This window comes from Dendrobates tinctorius, unplaced genomic scaffold (genome assembly GCF_039654945.1).
Source record: "Dendrobates tinctorius isolate UK_male_01 unplaced genomic scaffold, ASM3965494v1 ptg000127l, whole genome shotgun sequence".
Lineage (NCBI taxonomy): Eukaryota > Metazoa > Chordata > Amphibia > Anura > Dendrobatidae > Dendrobates > Dendrobates tinctorius.
In genome coordinates this window covers 956837-977294 of record NW_027361795.1, presented here as the reverse complement: position 1 = coordinate 977294, position 20458 = coordinate 956837, and the positions used below count along the sequence as shown (strand labels likewise).

Sequence of the window (20458 nt, the reverse complement as noted above, 5' to 3'; positions counted from 1 at the left end):
AACCCCCCCCACGCCATACATTTCTTTCCTTTTCTGCATACTCCCTTCACAGTCCAGGCTACTGGATAAATGCTCATATAGTGCTCCTCTATGCTGTATGAGGAGCAATTTATATTGCAGAAATTGTCAACATCCCAATATAAGCTGATAAAGCTGTTAAAGAAAAAGATTGGCCAGAGGTCACAATCTGTTTATCAGTTCAGAATATTATAATATAATGTATTATATTTTTCCTTTCTATTATTTTGCCTTATCCCACATTTTGTACCATATAAATTGTGGTTGTACTGTTTTTTCGGCAGAGCCAACCATCTAAAATGTAAAGGAGCCTCCTGACTCTTTTTTTGGAAGACAATGTTGAAATAAGGATTGGTTAGCTTAAATTGTAATGCCTATACCTTTGGCTCACCCTGAAAATAAGCTTACACCAGGAGGGTTTGGCAGCAGCTTTTTCTCCTTTTCCCATTCAATATATATATATATATATATATATATATATATATATATATATAGTTGTAGATTGTGTGAGAGTTCGTCTGACACCTATGTACAGCCTCCATACACTTTAGATGACAAATAGCCAAACTATCTTTTGACTGGCAGCTATCTCGCCCTACTTTACCAAAACACAAGAGCTCTTGCTCTGCTGAGAGCTCCTGTGCTCACCAAGTGATCACTGATAGACATCTCCAATGGTGACATCTCTGGAGAACTTAAAGATCATGAGACCAAAATCAGACCTGCCCGATCCGTAACTCCCCTGACAATTACTTGAGGTCCCCATGCACATTAGACAGTAGACCAAACCCATCAATATCGGTGTCTTCAGCCTTAATTAGTCTAATGTGTATGGAGGCATTTGGGTTTATAGACACCCCAACATGTTCAGTGGAATAGTTGCTAAAGTAGTATGGCAAGTATAAATGTATAAATACAATCTTACTGTAGCGGTATTGGATGTAGAAGGGTATTATTGTCTCAGTTTTTTAGGACATACCTAATTATAGCAAACAAAGCAACATTAACATAAGAAGAGGGTTTTAGTATCCTCTAGTATAAATGCTTGTAAAGGAAAATACTTCCATCTGAAGTAGCATGACATGATGTTGTATTGGAATCCCACAAAATAAAACCAAACCTTGATGTACCACCATAAGAAATCACTAGAATGGCAGTGCTAATAAAGCTCCATACAAAGCTGAGCTGTATGAAGTGGTGTTCATCATAAGGTCTTAGGAAACCTTCTGAGCAATTATGTACTTAATGCCTAAATGGGGGATTATAGACTGAGAAACTAGAAGTTAGTATATCACATATCATTCAGTGTCCGTGTCATCTCACAGAGAAGTGAAGCTTTTATTTGAATGTATGTACAACTGCCCGTACAGGTTGGCATACCTTCTCACTTCTCAGACTGACCTTTCTATGCACCAATTTATGGTATTTAGCGTGAAAATAGGTTTGAATCCCTTAGACTTTAATTACTGGCTGACAGCTATTAACTCTTCAGAACCCTGAATTCTGGATATTTAGCGCTGTCATTTATTATTATGTTCGTTCCACCCTCTGGTGATGCCACAGGTAGGCTTTGGTTCACGCTTAAGCCAATGTAATCTGAAGCTGTAAACAACCATGTACCAGAAATAGTGTGATGAATGAGGTAATATGAAGGGAGGGACGTTAACTGTTGTAGATAATCTCAATGATTCTTCACCTGCCCATTTATAGATTATAGGATAGAGTATTTTTCCATGATTTTGCTTTAGGCTGGTAAGACACCATGAGGGATTTAGCAGTGGAATTAGCTCACGTGTCAAGTAACATCTACATGAATTCTGGAGACGGTGAGTGCCTTCAGGGGTTTAGCTGTAATGCAGATATCAAACAATTAGCAGGTATTGTGAGGAACTCATCATTGAACTTATACCATTTGTTAAGATGGACAGTGGTGCTAGTTCTTCTACAAGGTGGTCCTAGAAATTACAGACCAATCATGAGCTCTCATAGATTGCTTGTTCTGCAGACTATTTCAACTATTTGGAATGTAAGAACAAATTTCAAGATGTCGAATGTTTTCATCCTAGACCCCTTTACATCACATGTCCCATCAGCATGTGGTTTCTATGCTCTTGCTTTATGTGAAGGCAAGTCTTGTTTAAAACCCAGCGACAGACACGTTTACACATGCACATAGCAATTTCTCCTTGTCCTTAGTTTTAATTGGAAAATTGCTATGTTTAGTATTATGTAATTTAATAGTTTCGACATGTAGAGAATAGTGATTGCTTTCACTCTACTGGTGAGATCACAATCACAGTATTATGTGCAGGGGAAGGTCATGCAGGCTAGGAACTGAATATGTTTTACTGTCTGGATATACAATACCACTCTATATACTGGCAGCTTGTTCAGTAATGAAACCTGAGAAAATACAAAATCAATAGGTGTAGTCAGCAAATTAATTACTGAAGAGGCAAATGTTCAATATTCATGAAAAAGCAAATTGTGCCCGGTAGGGAAACTTATCCTGCCGGAGCATTGCATGTTTTCCTTTCATTCTTGGTTTCCTTAGACAATCTGAGTACACAATGAAAAGTTGATTGACTTTACTTTAAAAATATGTGCACACGATGTCACCTAGAAAGGGGCTTAATAAATGTTAAAAACAGAACCCATGCATTGCAATGCAGAAACAACTTGCTGCTTATACACTATGTTCAGTCTTTGGAGGTTCTTTTAACTGCTTCAGGTTTCCAAAGACGTGAAGCAGTTAATAGAAGTGATCTGAATATTCTTCATACGAATCAGATGTGCCCCAATGCGGAAGCGTGCAAAAAAATACTAAAAGATGCTTCAAGAAAAAAGATGATGGTTTGTCCTGAAGCATCTTCCTCTTGCAAAACTTGGTGGTTTCGCTGGCATCTAAATGGATCTTACTACGTGAAGTGAATTTTTCTGTGATAGTAATTGCATGCTTATACATTGAGACAGAATTGCTAAAACAAACTCATTTTTTGACAGTGTTGAAACAATATAATTTTCAATAATTTTCACAATTTTTTGTAGAATACCAAAGAAGTGTAGGAGCAGATGTAATTTTTTCAGTAGCGGTTACAATTTAATTGTTTTTGGGGACTGGAGCAAAGTCTGTTGTCAGCAGTCCTAATGAATTGCACGAAAACCTTGCCACCCAGCCCAAAAAGTTTGGTGAATCCAAATGACATAAATTGGAGTTTAATATAGTATGTTGTATAGCTTTTGCACACCAAGTACTAGCAATTTGAAGTATTCATTGCATTATGTTATTCGGCCTTCGCGGGCAGCTACAAAGTGTACAGGGGAGCGTTCAGAGCACTGGTAGTTTTGACATCTTGAGCTGTAGTAAGAGTGAGTTGGACCGATAGACCTTCTGCCTGCACATGTCTACTTTGAGATTGGGCCCACCATCACATATCACATCCACTGTATAGATAATAAAAGTTGATTAATGTTTGGAATTTATATGCCAAGTAAAAGATTATCTACTAAAGAGTTATAATATTTTTTTACATGTTTTAGTGCATGTTATAAAACATCATATAACAGTTGCCTGATCCCATTAATTTGGCCAGGAATGAACAATAACCTTATGTGTATTTAGGCATCAGAGCTACTTTCTCCATTCTCGCATTAGGCTTCCTTCACATACAATAGTTGTGTCTAGCCAATTCCTTTTTTCCTGGACTGGACATAACCGATTGAAAAGCAGTGTACATAGCAAAATGTGCGTTGTTGCATGAAAAATGTCTCTGTCTGGCTTTGGATGACAGATTTTCACAATGATCAAATGTGAAAACAGTCTCGGCACGCGCTAGTCTCACCTATTCAAATTTACGGGTGTGCCAAAAAGTAAAAAAGGGATCCTAAACAGATCAACAGTATAGAATCTGATTTTTACTGATACATTGCCTTTATTAACATAGGAAGCTATATAGAATCATAGAATCATAGAATCATAGAATCGTAGAGTTGGAAGGGACCTCCTGGGCCATCTGGTCCAACCCCCTGCTCAAAGCAGGATTCTCTAAATCATCCCAGTCAGATGTCTGTCCAGCCTCTGTTTGAAGACTTCCATTGAAGGAGAACTCACCACTTCTCGTGGCAGCCTGTTCCACTCATTGATCACTCTAACTGTCAAAAAGTTTTTTCTAATATCTAATCTGTGTCTCCTCCCATTCAGTTTCATCCCATTGCTTCTAGTCTTTCCTTGTGCAAATGAGAATAAAGTTGATCCTTCTACAATGTGACAGCCCTTTAGATATTTGTAGACAGCTATTAAGTCTCCTCTCAGTCTTCTCTTTTGCAAACTAAACATTCCCAAATCCTGCAACCTTTCCTCATAAGACAGGGTTTGCAGACCGGTCACCATTCTGGTCGCTCTTTTCTGAACTTGCTCCAGTTTGTTGATGTCTTTTTTAAAATGTGGTGCCCAAAACTGGACACAATATTCCAGATGAGGTCTGACCAAAGAGGAGTAGAGGGAAATAATGACTTCACGTGATCTAGACTGTATGCTTCTGTTAATACATCCTAGAATTGCATTTGCCTTTTTTGCTGCTGCATCACATATATGATATTGTCATGTTTTTGAACTGTTAATGAATGGAAACAAATGCCATACACATGCTATACTGATGGCATACGGACTACAATACAGATGAAAAATCTTCACTTCATAAAAAAATAAATACGGTTAATAAAAAAATTGGATTTCACACAGAACATTCGAGTGGTATCCAAATTGTTACAGAGACTGAAGAGCTTTGCATATGTTAACTAACTTTTAAATTAAACATGCAAGCTCTGCCAATCCAAACATACATGTTTATGAGGAGGTGAGGAGATGATTCTAAGCAAACATCTACTACGTAATAGGATTCCCAACTTTCCCTGACAGGTGATCTTAGGGTTGTGAAGGAGCAGGCAATTTGAATTTATATGCTGGGTCTCTGTATTCTTAGGAAATGGCTGCCCGATGTGTTTGACAGTGGTTTATCACCAAACTCAATTGAAAACACACAAAGGTTCATTAAAGCAGAACATTCATATGTGTGAAAGCGTCGGAAAACTTAGGCTGGGGTCACACTGCGTTTAGGCAGTCCGTTAGACAGACTGCGTTACACCATAGTATAATGCAGTCCGTTAAGGCTGCCATTCAGCCCAATTGTCGAGCACATCGCGACGCATGGCGTAAACGTGCTGTCATTCCCTGACGGAGCCTCGGACAGGGGCTGCAGCATCTGAGGCTTTGTCACTGCTAGCGCAGATGAATCATCGGTGCTGGCACAGATGATTCATCTGCGATATTGGGTATAGCATAAAGTGATCGCGTTATGCTATACCGTTAACGCAGCCCATCAACACTATGCGTTGAACGGGCTGCTTAATGTAATGTGAACCTAGCCTTAGGCCAGGGTCAGACTTGTGAGAAACTTGCACGAGTCTCGCATCTCGGGACCGGAGTGTGCGGCTGCATAGAAAGACACGCAGCCAGGCGCTCCGGTCCCGAGTGCCGGCGGCAGTGCCGGGTATTGAGATGCGAGACTTGTGCAAGTTTCTGGCAAGTCTGAACACGGCTTTAGCTGTAGTGTTGACAAAACAAGTGTATTGAGCACATTCCCAATATTAAAAATATGAGATCATTGACATGTCTGTGATGTAAAGCAGCACAGTGGTGATAACAAATGGATTCATAGTATTTCATGGGGTTTTCTGTTTTCAGAGAACCACTCTCCCCAGGTGCAGTTTGTTAGACAGAAACTGCACCAGGGACAATGTTTTTTTTAGAAATGGAAGACCTCTTTAAAGGAGATATCTGGGACCTTGCAAAAAAAAGAAAAAAAATGTGCCTAAGTGTAGGGAAGGTGACCTGACGGACGGACAGATGTGTCAGAACAGAGAAAGGAAGGTTTGCACAGTTTAGACAGGAGTCAGTTACTACAGTGGGGAAACAGCTGAGAAAGTGTAGTGGACGTGCTGTACCTTGGGTTGACCATTAGAGGGCAGGGAGGAGTGTGAGCAAAGGACTTGACAACAGCTTAGGGCTTAGGAAACCGTTGGTCATGGGGGGCGGATTTACAGGGATCCGGGAATGATATAAATTTCTCAGAAGGGTTCTAGAAAGTTCCTGTCCCCAGGGGGAGCTCCAGTGAGAGGAGGACTACGACAGTTTGTGCACTGTGAGGAAAACCAGACCAGGGGGACTGAGGTGAAAGGAAGTCAGGGGGGTGGTCCTGACAGGAGAACCGCAGTATAGACGAGGCTCTGGGTGTAGGATACCGTATTTGGAACTACGAAACTGACCAGTAAAGTGCTGATGGTGTACGGGCCTAAGGCGGCCACAGTGACTGAGCTGACAGGATCGTCACCGAGTGAAAAAGGGGCGGTACATATAAATACGTCCCTGGTGTAAAGTACAGTGTGTGAAGCGGCCCTGAATACGGAGGGCCGTGAGAAAGATATTGCGTGTGATGTGAGGGCCGTCAGTCGGACGGTGGAAAATAAACTTGGACCTGTTGCACCCGAAACTTGCCTCTATCTTGTGTCTGTACGTCACTGCGCGGTATACAGAGGGACCACCCCCCAGCCCGGCCCACGACCCTACATAAGCACTAACATGCAAGTGGTTGCGACTTACCTACCTGTTGTGCCTTGCACCATTCTCTGCCGGCAAAGAGCGCTCCTGCCGGTGATTCAGTGACTTCCGAACCTCCAGAGAAGCAATTTCTTTTCTGCTCTGACAGAGCCGGACTTCCAATGTCAGTCTGACATCCGGATCCCTGCTGCCTAACTGGAGGAGCCGGCTGTCAGCAAGCATGACGCCTGCAGTCCTGCCTTGTCAGCAGAGCAGGCTGGAAGAAGAAGTGCTGCTCTGTTGACAGAAAGCAGCTGTATCGCCAGCAGGTGCAGTCACTGACCGCTCTGTATAGGCAGAGAACAGTGCCGGCTACAACAGACAGGCTGTCCTTTAGCACTTAGGCACATTTTACAAAGTCCTGGATATCTCCTTTAATTTTTCATAATGTGTTATTGCCAGTGGAAGCTACAGGCGCTTACATAAGGAAGCTAAACCGCAGTAATTAATGGTATGGTAGCTGAAAAATTCCTAGAGGCTGAACTACACGTTTCTGTGGCTTCTTTCTCATGTAGGTAGACGCCCACCCTCTATTGAGTTACATACCCTAATATTGCTTTTGGACAGTGGTCATCCTGAGTTACTGACTATCTGTAGGGTATCTCTCTTGGTGGTTCTAATACTTTTCTGACAAACTCTCTCAAACTCTTATCCTCTCACGTCCAGTGTTGACAGCTTATCTCTGTTCTCAGCTGTGCTTTGTACATTATGCAATGTGCATATAGATACGTGCAGACTATAGTCTGGAGTTTATTGTCCTCATTTGATACTTTGTTGCGCACTTTTTGGCGTGATCAGTAGATATTCAGAGCTGCAGTGTGGGCAATTCTTCCACAGCCCATAAGCCATAATTCAATACTTTGTACATTCTGGGTGTAGTCTCTCTGTTCACTTGCATTACACCAGTTTACACCAAAGCATTCTAGTTTTTCTGATATCCTTAAAATTTCTATCCATTATTCACTGACAACGTAAACACGTACTTCAAGAATACCTAGACCAGCAATATTGCAATATTGTGAATTTTCTTATGCTTTATTGTCACAATTTATTCAATTTGCAGGAGTGAGCTAAAGTATACAAACAATAGGGCAGCCTGCACCACCATTACAGGGAGTCTGCAATCAAGACTATTGAAGTATATATGCCATATTATGGTGACACAGAAAAAGGACATTGGCTCAGCACTGCCCTCTATTGGCCATAAGACACAGAGCAAAGTGATTCTTGCCTTGAAGAGCTCTAGACAGCTATATATTAAATGATCAGTCACCCACTGATGTTAATGAATGCCATTTGACCCCCTTAGCTGGCAGTTTTTTTGCCCCCGATAACAGCCTGGACTCCAGAAGTTATAGTTACATAAGGAAAGTACTTTGTCCTGACTGGAAAACCAATGTTAGTTTTAGATTCTAGTTTATGGCAGTCTGTAGTCTGCAAACCAGTTGACAAAAGCATGAATATGTGATTAGTGGGGATCCGAGCTCTGTGAGCACCACTGAACCTGAGAATACTCTGCATCTCCTTCACTACTCTTCTCTACATAGAGACAGCCTCCTGACATCCTCTTTGCCCAAGCGATAGCGCACCAGCAGGGACAGAGACCTGGTGAACCGCATGCTGCAAGGCAAAGCCCCGACAGCTCCAGGCCACGCCACACCATAGGCACAGTACCACAGCAACAATGGCCACATAGCGCCGACTGCAAGTAAAAGGAGCTGAAAAACTCACCTTCAACAAGATCTCGGACTGTAAACCGAGAGCAAAAATAGGTGGAACCCATCTTGCAGTCTCCTGCTAATTAAAAACGTCTGAGCCACATGGGAGGAGTATTGGTCCAAGCAAAACAAATACACTATAATTTTATGTTTGGCATGAATTCAACCCATGTGAACCCCATGAATCCTGAAAAAGAATGAGACACATCAATAACAGTGTTTACTAGCTACCCTATGTTAATCATCTAAGGCACTTGCTTTTTTACTTATTTATTTGCATTAGGGTATAGGCACACATTGTCTTTTCTTTGGTTTTGTTTGTTTCTGTGGCCAGTGTGAACATGCTCTTACATCATGCATGTTATTCAGGTCATACTCTGGCTCAGTTTTCTGTCTTTTTTCAGTGTTTTTGTATTCCGTACAAATAGGGTGTGGCCCCCTTTTCACTGAGCTGGGCAGTTCATATATTGTCCTTCCAAAGCTGGGTTTCCAGTTGGGACCCGGTGACTCTCTGCCACTCTTCACACTAGGTAGGTTTTAACTTTAGAGTGTAGTTACTTTTCTAATTGGGCATACCTTGTTGCAGTGGGACAGCTTTATGCTTTTTTTGATCAAAAACAGTGTTTACTAAGTACCCTATGTTAATTATCTGATGCACTTGCTTTTTTACTTATTTATTTTCACTAGGGTATATGCACACATTGTCTTGTCTTTGGTGTTGTTCATACAGTCTGATCACAACGTTCAACTAAGAACCTCATGCTCATTTTTATAAAAACAAAATTTTAGCCGCAAAAGATCAATGTGTGATTTTTGGATGTGTGGCCTATGTCTTGTTTCTACAGTTATATAACATTCTGGTGTATACTAGCTATACACTCTCACCTTAGAAGATGGAAAATTGTCAGAAAACAGAGGTATTGATGTGAAAAAGATTTTCAAAGGATAATTTGCATTCAAGGAATCAATCTTAAGATGCTTTATGGAAAACGGTCGTCATCGTATTGTACTTTTCATCTAGATCTTCACAAACCCTCTTGCAGATAACAAGCTAGCCCCTGGACTGATTGACAAGCATTAAGTGTGAAGGACACATAGGAGGATTGTATCAGGTCAGGGCTTAGACTAAAAGTTAATCAGAGCTTTAAACTAAAGAAGTAAATTCCTGAAATCCTGACAAGCCACATAAAAAAACTCATAAACATGATGTAGAAATGGTCCTTGCTTACCACTAATAGTATATATAAATGAGTATAAAACCAGTGTACTATAGATATCAGGGAAAACCAATCATATTGATCAAGAATATGATATGAGTCCAGTTGTTTCTTATTGGCTATGTGAAGACATAATAGTATTAATGTACAGAGATTGAGAGAAATAAAGGCAATTGAAGTGAATAAAGGAGTGTGCCAGGCTAGGTGCAAAAATTTGGATTTATTCTCAACTAGGTTGAAGAAAGCCCTATAGGTCCATCAAGTTCAACCGTTCTCCACCAATTATACATTTTTTGTCACTAAATTATCTATATCTACAGAATGAGATATTGTACAAAATGTGAGGCAAATGTCCTATGATGTCTCGTTACATAGCCCTCTTGTTACCGCTTGTTCCAGCACAGCCAACAACTATCGGCAAATCACAATTGTATCAAAATATTAGAACAAAGGTTATACGACTATGGAGACGGCTGCAATCTATGACTAATTCAGTTTCCTCTTCTGCCGCTTTTGGAACAAGATGCAGACGTCAGTGTCACAGTCATCAGATTGGAACATTGATAGATTTGCTATTTACGGGATGATATAGTAAATGAGGCAAAGGAGTGGAATGAGGGCAGTCTGCATCATCGGCATTCATCTTTCCGGAATTTATTATGACTCCCAGAATTTAATGATGCTATGAAAGTGAAAATCGCTAGTTTATATAATAAAGGAGTTAATGGAAATTAATGATAAACGAGACAATATAGTCTGACAATGTGTAATAACACAAATCACACTTGGAGAAGACATAAACCTTATGATGGTATTTGAGCACATTGGCTTTTCTGGTTTTATCGTGCACCTGTACTTTTAGGTTACTGTTCAGAATAATCATTGTGTGTGACATGAGGAATAACACTATTATATATCCTGTATTCTGCATGTTTTAGCAGTTTTCCCTCTGCAGGCTTGATTTCCAATTTTCAGTTGTCTCTCAGCTAGTGTATAGACCTTAGCTGCTTTGATGTCTGTCCTACTCAGAGACATGAGAGATTAAAGATCTTCAATTAAAAGGAGGTCTCTTGTCCCCTATCAGAAAATCTTTAACCTTGGCTGCATTTTACTCAGTCTCCCCGTGTCCAGATTTAAGTCTCTGTCCGGCATTGGCTGTGGCCCTGACGTCATGTTAGTGAACTCATTAGCGCTGCCTATGTAGATGGAACAACCCCTCAGCACTAGTGATGAGCGAGCATACTCGTTACTCTGGTTTCCCCGAGCATGCTCTGGTGATCTCCCAGTATTTGGATGTGATTGGAAATTTAGTTTCAGTCGCCGTAGCTGCATGATTTGGGGCTGCTAGACAGCCTGAATACATGTGGGGATTGACTGTTTGTTAGGGAATCCCACATGTATTCAGGCTGTCTAGCAGCTGCTAATCATGCTGCTACGGCGACTGAAGCTAAATCTCCAAGCACATCCAAATACTCAGAGATCACCCGAGCATGCTCGGGAAATCACGAGTAACGAGTATACTCACTCATCACTACTCAGCAACACTGATCTAAGTGATTAGCTGCCTCGCTATCAACGTGATGTCAGCACCGCTGCCAATAGCGAACAATGGGAGTAACTCCAGAGCCTCAGTGCTGGACCCAAGGATGGTGAGTAAATGGCATCTTTATTTTGTTGACAATTTGCACCTGGGGGAAGATTTTTTCAAAATGGACAGCCTCTTTAGCGTCAACTAGACTGCAGTCGCATAGGTCATATAGGTTGCCCTTGGAGTGATAGTGTAAGCAAATGTCAGCTTTTTACATTCTGCCAACAAGGTGTACAATGCCAGCATTACATCCCAAGCAACTAACCAAGGACATACATGCCATAGAGGCAGCCTAATTTTCTAATGAGCATTGAAACCTGCATGTTTTTATTCTCCTTGACCCACAAAAAAGGAATTTGGCCAAAATATAATAGAAGCAGATGAGTACAGACAGATGGGCAAATTATCCCATATATGCAGCAATGTTTTTATATGCTATGGTTGTACAGGATAAGAGGTAACTTACTGATAGCTGTGGGTATGAACACTGGTACCCCAGTGATTGCAAGTTCCATGGTCTTGAACCCTGAGAATGGGGCTTTGCAGAACGATCTTGAATGGAGTGTAGGTGAGCATTCTCGATCTCTGTTCCATTCATTGCCTATAGGACAGCTGGAGAAATATGGCTTTCTGTGACAGATCCATTGCCAATTAATAGAGCAAAGTCTGAGAATGCGCACCTCTGCTGCGTTCAAGATGACGTTCCAGAGATCTGATCTCAGGATTGCTAAGGGCCCCAGCAGTCGGACACAGAAACAATTGAGATATCCCATTTTTCATGGACTGGAGTTAACAAGTGTTTTGGAGAGGAACCCCTTAACTTAATTTTTGTTACAGAGCAGGCCCGCGCAAAGTCCGGCCTGCAGGCCACATGTGGGCCATGGAAAGATGTTGTCCAGCCCGCGTTGAACATGGACACACTGGTTCTCATCTTCATGTATTCAGCTGTATTCGCGTCTTTCAGATGTTACTTTTTTCATGTATTGACGGTGGTCCATACACTGCATTCATGTACTAACGGTGGCTCTGGTGCTGCACTTATGTACTAACAGGGGACCTGCGCTGCATTCATGTACTGACGATGGTTGTGGTGCTGCATTCATGTACAAACGGTGGTTCTGGCACTGCATTCATGTACTAACGGTGGCTCTGGTGCTGCACTTATGTACTAACAGGGGACCTGCGCTGCATTCATGTACTGATGATGGTTGTGGTGCTGCATTCATGTACAAACGGTGGTTCTGGCACTGCATTCATGTACTAACGGTGGCTCTGGTGCTGCACTTATGTACTAACAGGGGACCTGCGCTGCATTCATGTACTGACGATGGTTGTGGCACTGCATTCATGTACTGGCAGTGGTTCTGATCATGTAGCAATCCATAATGTTCTTCATGTTAAAACTGAAAAATCCTCAAAACTTTCTTTTGAGATTATGAAGTGGATTTGGTTGAGTTTCTGTTTCAAAAACTCACTGTAAGTTTGGGTGTGTTCACATTGATTTTTTGGGGAGCAAAAACTCTAGAAATCCTTCTTAAATACTCAACATTTGGTTTTAATGTTGTATTCATTTACTGACGATGGTTCTGGTGATGTATTAATGCAAGTTCTCCTGTACATTTTTTTGGGCCCTTTGGATTGGTTCAGTATGACAATGTGGCCTTTGGATCAAAAAATGTTGTGCTCTCCTGCTACATCGATTTTTCTCCTCAGTCAACCCTCTACCCTTAAATAAGTAATTTCTCTGAATGGGCTTCTAGATATAGACAGAGAATGACGGTACTTAGGAATTACAAAATAAGCTTGTTACACTCATTGACTAGGTATCTGCTTACACGCAGAGGATAACTTTCTCAGACCTCCCCCCACATTTAACCATTCTCTTCTTTGGGTTAAGTAAATGTCTGGGCAGCAATTAGACACAAGAACGCCCAATACCCATTGTACACACTTGCGCAAAAGGTCCTGGTAAAGGCATTGTCGTCATGAAGTTTTATAAATTCATGCATAAATTACAGCACAAAAAGTCCCTTAAATATGACAGTTATTGAAGAAATGTGACCGTCCATAGAAACGCTGTATTGTTATGGGCAGCTGTGCCTGTGGGAATTTTCGGCAGTCAGCTTGCACAGACCCCAGCAAGCCGTATACAGAATGACTTTTTACCCAGTAACCTTTCACCTAGTTCATTACATGGCTCCAGTCACTACAAAGGTCTGTTTGTGGTCCTTGACAAATTTCACTTCATTACCCTAGATACCTTTCACCCTGTTACCTATGACCCTAGCCATACTATTTATAGGGTTCCTGCCCGTAAACTAAAATGTTCCAAACATGCCTCATAGGACTTTTGTATAGAATACTTGTATATAGATGTATATATGGACTTCCCCAGATAGTATTTTTAATTTTTTTCATCTACATTTTTCTTATTTTTATAATATATTTTTATTTTTTGTACTGTAAAAAAAAATAATAATAATAATAAAACTTAGTAAAATCTTACAAACATACCTCTTAGGACTTTTGTATGAAATTCTTGTCTATAGATTTTAATATAGACTTCCTCAGAAAGTATTTTAATTATTTATTTTCCTTTCATTTTTTAAAATGTATTTTTATTTTTTTTTTTATTTATACCTTAAAAGTTAACAAAATGTTCCAAACATGTCTCATAAGACTTTTGTATATGATGCTTGGATATAGATTGATATCTTGACTTCTCCAGATTTTTTTTTTTTATTTTGTATTATTATTTTTTAAATAAAAATTGTAAAAATTTTCCAAACATGCCTCATAAGACTTTTGTATAGAATGCTTATGGATTTATATATGGATTACCCAGATTTTAATTTTTTTTTTTTTTTTTTTATTTTTTATACTACCCCTAACCTGGGGTATACACTTTATATGTAGCTGAGTACAAAAAGGTTTCCATCTTGTATTGATCCTGAGTTACCTGTCTGATCCTTTTTTCATCCTACATCAACTGAAAGCCGACTCGTAGCGCGTCTGTACACCTCCGTCTACCCTGCTGAAATGTATGAAACCTGTATGGCCTAACAATGCAAAAGGGGCTTCCTATGTAATACGCTTAATATATAGATTGCTTTTCTGTGATTATTCTTCACCATGAAATTTAGCCATATATTAGGAATAGATAGAATAACACTGATGTAATACTAGTAAGACCTTTCAGAATTAGCATTGCTTTCTTATATGTTTACACTTATTGCTTGTATCTTTTATATCTTTTTTTCAATTGTTTATTATGTTTTATGTATTCTTGACTGGTTCATTTGTAAGTAATACCAAAGGCATTGCCTTGGGTAAAAGTTGACTGTGCCTTTGCCCTGAACCCAGGAGTCTCATTTAGTGATGTACAGGGCACATGATCATCATGAATGAATGAGTAAGGACGTCTGCTGGGTAAATAAATACTGAATGGTGTTTGGAGCTGGACCACTAAAATGTGCATCTGTGGCAGAGTTAATAGGAAGACAGATTTTACAATATAATTCTATTAGGAGGATTGATATAATATATTGCAGACTGTACCAAGAGGCACAATAACAAACTATGGGTATAATAGCTATTTTTTATTATTTTACTCACTTAAAAAGCGCTATCTTATTCTGCAGTGCTTTACAGACATTATCACCGCTGTCCCCATTGGGGCTCACAATTTAGATTCCCTATGTCACGAAACCAACTCAGTTAAGTCCAACGGATGACAAAACGAGCACCAACAATGAAGATGGAAATGGGGAGTGGAAGGCCCTACCGATAGGTAATGAGGGATGGGACACCTCCTGAGCTCCAACCTGAGCCTGTCTCTTCACTCACCTAAGCCCTAGGCGGGTCCTCCCCCCGCCACCGTCACGAACCTCGTCCCTCGCTGTGACCTTCCACTGCCCTAGCCGGCAAGGGAGGTAGCATCGCCACTGCAGATGGCTCAATACAGGGGGTGGTGACAAGCACGAGACAGACAAGGAGAAAACATACCTAGCTTCCAAGGTTCTGCTGCAAAATCCACCCAGCAGAGGATACAGAACCTGGACCTCAAACAGCTTATGCACACAGAAATTAAAACAGTGAGGATAGTATTCTAAAATAAATAATTATTAATAAAATATATAATGGAAACTATATATCAGAACAACCCCTCCAAAAAAAATGGAGGGCAGACCATCCGGTGAAAGAACCACTGTACACTCTGGGTATGGTGGAAGATGAAACCGGCAGGGTATCAAAGGGATAATATTATGTGTGTAATATATAATATAAAAGAACACACAAAATAGAATAATCAGAAAAATGGCCTTTATTAAAATATAAAACAACAATAGGTGTACACTTAGAACGAATAAAAAGGCATCCCAAATGTATACATGGTATTATAATTATATAATAGGCTTTATAATAGAGCTTTTCTAATAACCATGCCAAACTGGCTCAATAATGAACAGGTAAAAAATGCATATAATGGCCCCTAAAAAAATTCAAAAATAAATATAGTGCAATGTGTAGCAAAAGATGATGTTGGCGAAGGCCAACAAAAGATAAAGTGCACAGATAATATGGACAATGAATGCCAATACGTGATGAAGTGGAACGCCACACAATGGAAAAAAGGGGGAAACCAAGGAATGAACAATTACCTGGTGAGCCAGCAAATGGTGCCTAGTAACGCGCCCCGATGCACGTTTCGGAGTTGATCTCCTTTGTCAGGGGGTGGATATGCTAGTGGCCGGTACATCCATTTATAGTGAGTTCAATTCCGGGCAAGGAGCATGACGGCGCATGCGCCGCCACCGCAACCCGGAAGACACATCGCGCGCGGCGTCACATGACCAAACACCGCCGGCTTATGCACACAGACAGCAGAGAGCTTCTCACTAATTGACTGGTCTCCAGAGAATCTCTGACATTAACCCCTGCTGGCATGAAAGGAAAAAAGCTACATTTATATTATAGTGGAACCAGAGCTGCCATGCAGCCAAAAATGGATCGTGACACCCTATTGGTATGTCTTTACAGTGTGGGAGGAAACCGGAGTACCAGGAGGAAACCCATACAAACACAGGGAAAACAAACTGCTTGCAGATGTTGTCCTAAGTGGGTTTTGAACCCAGGACCACCAAGCCACCCTGCTGCCATATTATTTTGACATATTCAAGTATGCCATTAGTAAGCAGCTGCACAGTATTACCTGCTGATGCTGACACAGTGGCGGTAGACGGACATGGGAAAGTCGATTGGCTCGGGACACTAATCTGTGACCCCTGGGCAGGAGATATGTGAATCTTCTAACCTCTCTGTTCTTGTTTCCATTAGTAAGGGCTGACTTCATGATGGGCACATCATCATTGGGTTGTGACGCACACAAAACTTCACGCCAGACCGGCTAATCAAAAGAGGAACCTGAAATCTCAGGCGATGAGGGGATTCATATTCCTCCCGTCCAGTGTACCCTGGCCGATTGACCTGCATATTCTCCCATCTCTACTGCTAGATCAATCATTTTCAAAATGAATGCAGGAAGTAAAATAGGGCGTGGGGCACAACTCAGCCGTTATTGAATTGGGGTGGTGAAATGCATTTCCAAAACCTGTTCAAACCATTTCTGGAGTAAAAGAGTTATTTTTAGGATTAGAAAAAAAATGGCTATTTTCTTCTAAAAATAGAGCCACACTTGTCCACTCACTTAAATGGAAATACAGTAAGCCACAGCACCAGACACAACCCATAGAGAGGTGTGGCACTGTTCTTGGCAGAAAGCAAACATCTTGTACTGACTGTAGTGTTGTGCCTTTAGAGTAGTTGGTCATATTCTAATAATTTTCGAATACAGCATAAACAATTGTGTTTTATACCGAAAGTCCCAAACCTCATTGCTTACCCCACTTCTTAATTACCTCTGCTCCCATAGAAATCAGGATGATGATTGTCACTTGACTTATCCATGTGACCTTTCCTTGTCTCTTGGCCCCAGCTCCTTCTCCAGAGGCACTGAAAATATTTAGCACATGCACAGGCAGCAAAGTCCTTCATATTTAGGCCAGAACTGGAATAAGATGAGGGACAGCTGGAAGCTTTGATTACCACCATCTTGATTGCTATGGATACAGTACTATCCGTGTCCTAATTGTTTATGGCATATTAATATTTTGACCAAAAAGTGGCCAAACACTAATTTTCTTAAAAGGACTCTGTCACCAGGTTCTGTCATCTAATCAGAGTGCAGCATGACCCTGATTCCAGTGATGTTTCAATTACTGGGCTGCATAGTGTCATTTTCATAAAATCACAATGGAAATGTGTCATATTTACCTTTAGGCCTGTTGGAGATCATTTTATCTTCAACTTGCTTGACTGTTCACAATAGCAGTAATTTTGACCAGAGGTGCCCAAACTTTTACCTGCCACTGTATACAGTAACTGTGATTTTATAAAACTGCAACAAGCAGCCCAGTAAGTGACACATCTCTGAATCTAAGCCTCTGCTACTACATCATGATGCTCTCAGATAGGATAGCAAAAACTTGGAGACGGATTCCCTTTAAGGATCTTTAGCGGCAGGATTGAACAGCATTACGATGTGATTGCCAATGATAATATCTATGGCTGCTCTGTACAAAGCTTAAAAATAACTTCTCTTCTTCCAGGGCCAGTTGCAATGTTGTCGCTGTGATTCTCGAGATCCCTTTTCAGCAGTGAGCCATCGGATCATTAATGTGGTCTCACCAACTGGTCATCTTCGGTGGTGGCAATCTGAAAACGGTATGTTCTAAACAGATACTTGTATGGCAGACCGTAAATCAGCCCCAATAAATCCCTAGTGTTGACTCCAACTATAGATCATCTATTTGTCAATTAAGCATTTTGAAAACCTCTTTTTGTTGTCTTAAAACATCAGAATGTTTACCCACAGAATATTTTAGGAGGTAAGCATATAGATCTTGAGATAGCGAGTTGTACACCAGATGTGAGTAAATGCATGCATTCATACAGACCTTATTAGTAATGCACATACTTAAAGCTGTCCTATCCTATGAATCAATTATATAGTTACAAATGAAAATTTCAGTTCCAACCTCTGGGATCCTCAGCCATTGGGTAGATGGAGGTCTGGTGATACCTGTTCACACAATCAGGGCCAGTCTCCATGCAGTTCAATAAAAATTTCATTAGCTAGGTATAACCCCTCTCCCCCATCTCACTATTGATTAGTAGCTTACTGCCTATGCACAGTTTACACAGAAATCTGGCAATCAGTGGTGTGGGTGAGGTAATATAGAGCCCAGTAAGTGGCAATCTTTGGAATCAGAGTATCTGCCCTTATATTATGCTGCTCTCAGGTGGGTTATCAAAAGCCTGCTGATCTATTCTCCTTACATGGGTTCTTTATGAAGACAACCGCTGTCCATTTGCTGTGTTGGGTCATGAGCTAAGGCATAGAGTGATTTTCACTTAGATCACTATTTCATTAGGTTGAATTCTCTCTTTCCTTACTAAACAGTGCAAACAGCATAACAGAGCCAGACTTTTCCATAAAATGGTAATCCCCAGGGTTAGCCTGTCACTCATGCGTGTGATGTTCTTTATTCTCTATACAGGAGTTGATGCCGTTTCACTGCAATTTGACTTGAACAGGAAGTTTCAGCTCACTGATGTCACTTTGGATTTTAGGGTAAGTCCCTTTGGTATACACGGAAGACATGTTTTGACAGGCAGGGTCCGGCATAATGACTCTCCTTTACTTTACTCTAAAAAATATATTTTTTTTTTATCTTTGGTGGAGCGTCATTAACTTCTTTAGGAAGCCTGGGACATTTTCTTTTTCACATGTACTTAACATACATACTGTTAAACGGGTTGACCACTACTAGGACAACCCCTTCTTAAACTAAATGTTTGGCCCTGATTAAATAACCCTACACTCACCTCCTGTGCTGGCTCCGTTCCAGCGGTGTTGGCACTCGTGGCTCCGGGGCTGTGATGCCTTGGCTCATCAACGCCCGTCACCCAATCAGTGCCACCATCACTTTCTCTGCCTTCTTTCAAAATGAACATAAAGAGGAAGTCCGAGATCAGCTACAGCCCGGATTTCCTCTTCATGTTCAGTTCGTACGAAGGCGGAGAACGTGATGCCAGCACTGATTGGGCGCCGGGCGTTGATGCACCAAGGCATCACAGCCCCGGAACCACGAGTGCCAACACCGCTCACGGGAGGTGAGTATAGGTTTGTTTATTTTATCGGGGCCCAACATTTAGTTTAAGAGATTGTCCTAGGAGTGGACAACCCATTTAACAGTATATATGTTGCGTACATGTGGAAAAAAATATCCCAGGTTTCCTTAATGACACTCAACCAACTAGAAACTCAAATTTATTGTAAAATTAATATTATACAATCACTGCCCTTTTCTGTGGCACATACTGTAGGCACAAGTAAAAACTATTGAAATGTGGTCCTGATCCTAGGAAATGATAGCACAGCTGCCATGAGCTGTTATCAAAATGCAGTATTACCCCTATTAATTCTCTGTCTCTCTTTAACCTCGTGCCCTCCTTTCATTTGATCCTTACAGAGCCCCCGGCCAGCTGGCATGCTGATCGAGCGTTCTTCTGACTCTGGGAAGACTTGGCAGGTGTATCAGTATTTAGCCTTTAACTGCGCTGCCTTATTCCCTTACGTAAGACAAGGTCGACCCCAGAACCTAGAGGATGTACGGTGTCAAGAACTTCAAGGGAACCCGAGACATGGGGGCAAGGTAAACTGAAGGCAGCACCTGTTTTCTTGTGGTGAACATGACATGATAAAAGATTTGTACAATTTTATTTGCGCTAATTCTATAGTTTGTGAAGTGATAGATTCCTAAGGAATTCTGTAAAAATAGAATATTCTCTGGTGAATATTATCTATAGTGCGGCCTATAGGGGGTGAATAATGTCACCACCTCGTCTTCAAAATTGTGATGAAGAGTATACAGCGGAGATCAATACTGTAAGTGTGTGGTAAAAGTAGATTGGAAATGCCACTTTCCATATTTAGCTGCCTAAATATGGGAAAATGCTAAATATATCGCTGTTCTCAGAATAAATATGAGAAAAAAAATCAAAATTGGGAACGATGGTCCTGATTCAGGATGTGTATTGAAGTGACACGCTCCTGATTTATCGAGAGGCTGAACATCGTCGTTCGCCTCCCGTGCGCCTCTCCACAAATCCTATTTCACTCAGAGACTGGAGTGAGAAT

At 40.9% G+C, this 20458-nt stretch overlaps 1 protein-coding gene across 4 annotated transcripts in view; it reads left to right on the top strand.

The window, feature by feature from the left end:
- Nucleotides 1-20458, top strand: part of LAMB3 (laminin subunit beta 3) — a 100069-nt gene that overhangs the window by 30362 nt on the left and 49249 nt on the right. For 3 of the 4 annotated variants that reach the window (XM_073542416.1, XM_073542417.1, XM_073542418.1), the window contains exons 4-6: nt 17865-17979; nt 18816-18889; nt 19791-19973. In XM_073542416.1, the coding sequence (XP_073398517.1) occupies nt 17865-17979; nt 18816-18889; nt 19791-19973 (372 nt within the window). Of the gene's footprint in view, nt 1-1735; nt 1845-17864; nt 17980-18815; nt 18890-19790; nt 19974-20458 lie in introns of those variants that run through there. The other variant, XM_073542419.1, reaches the window with a different exon arrangement.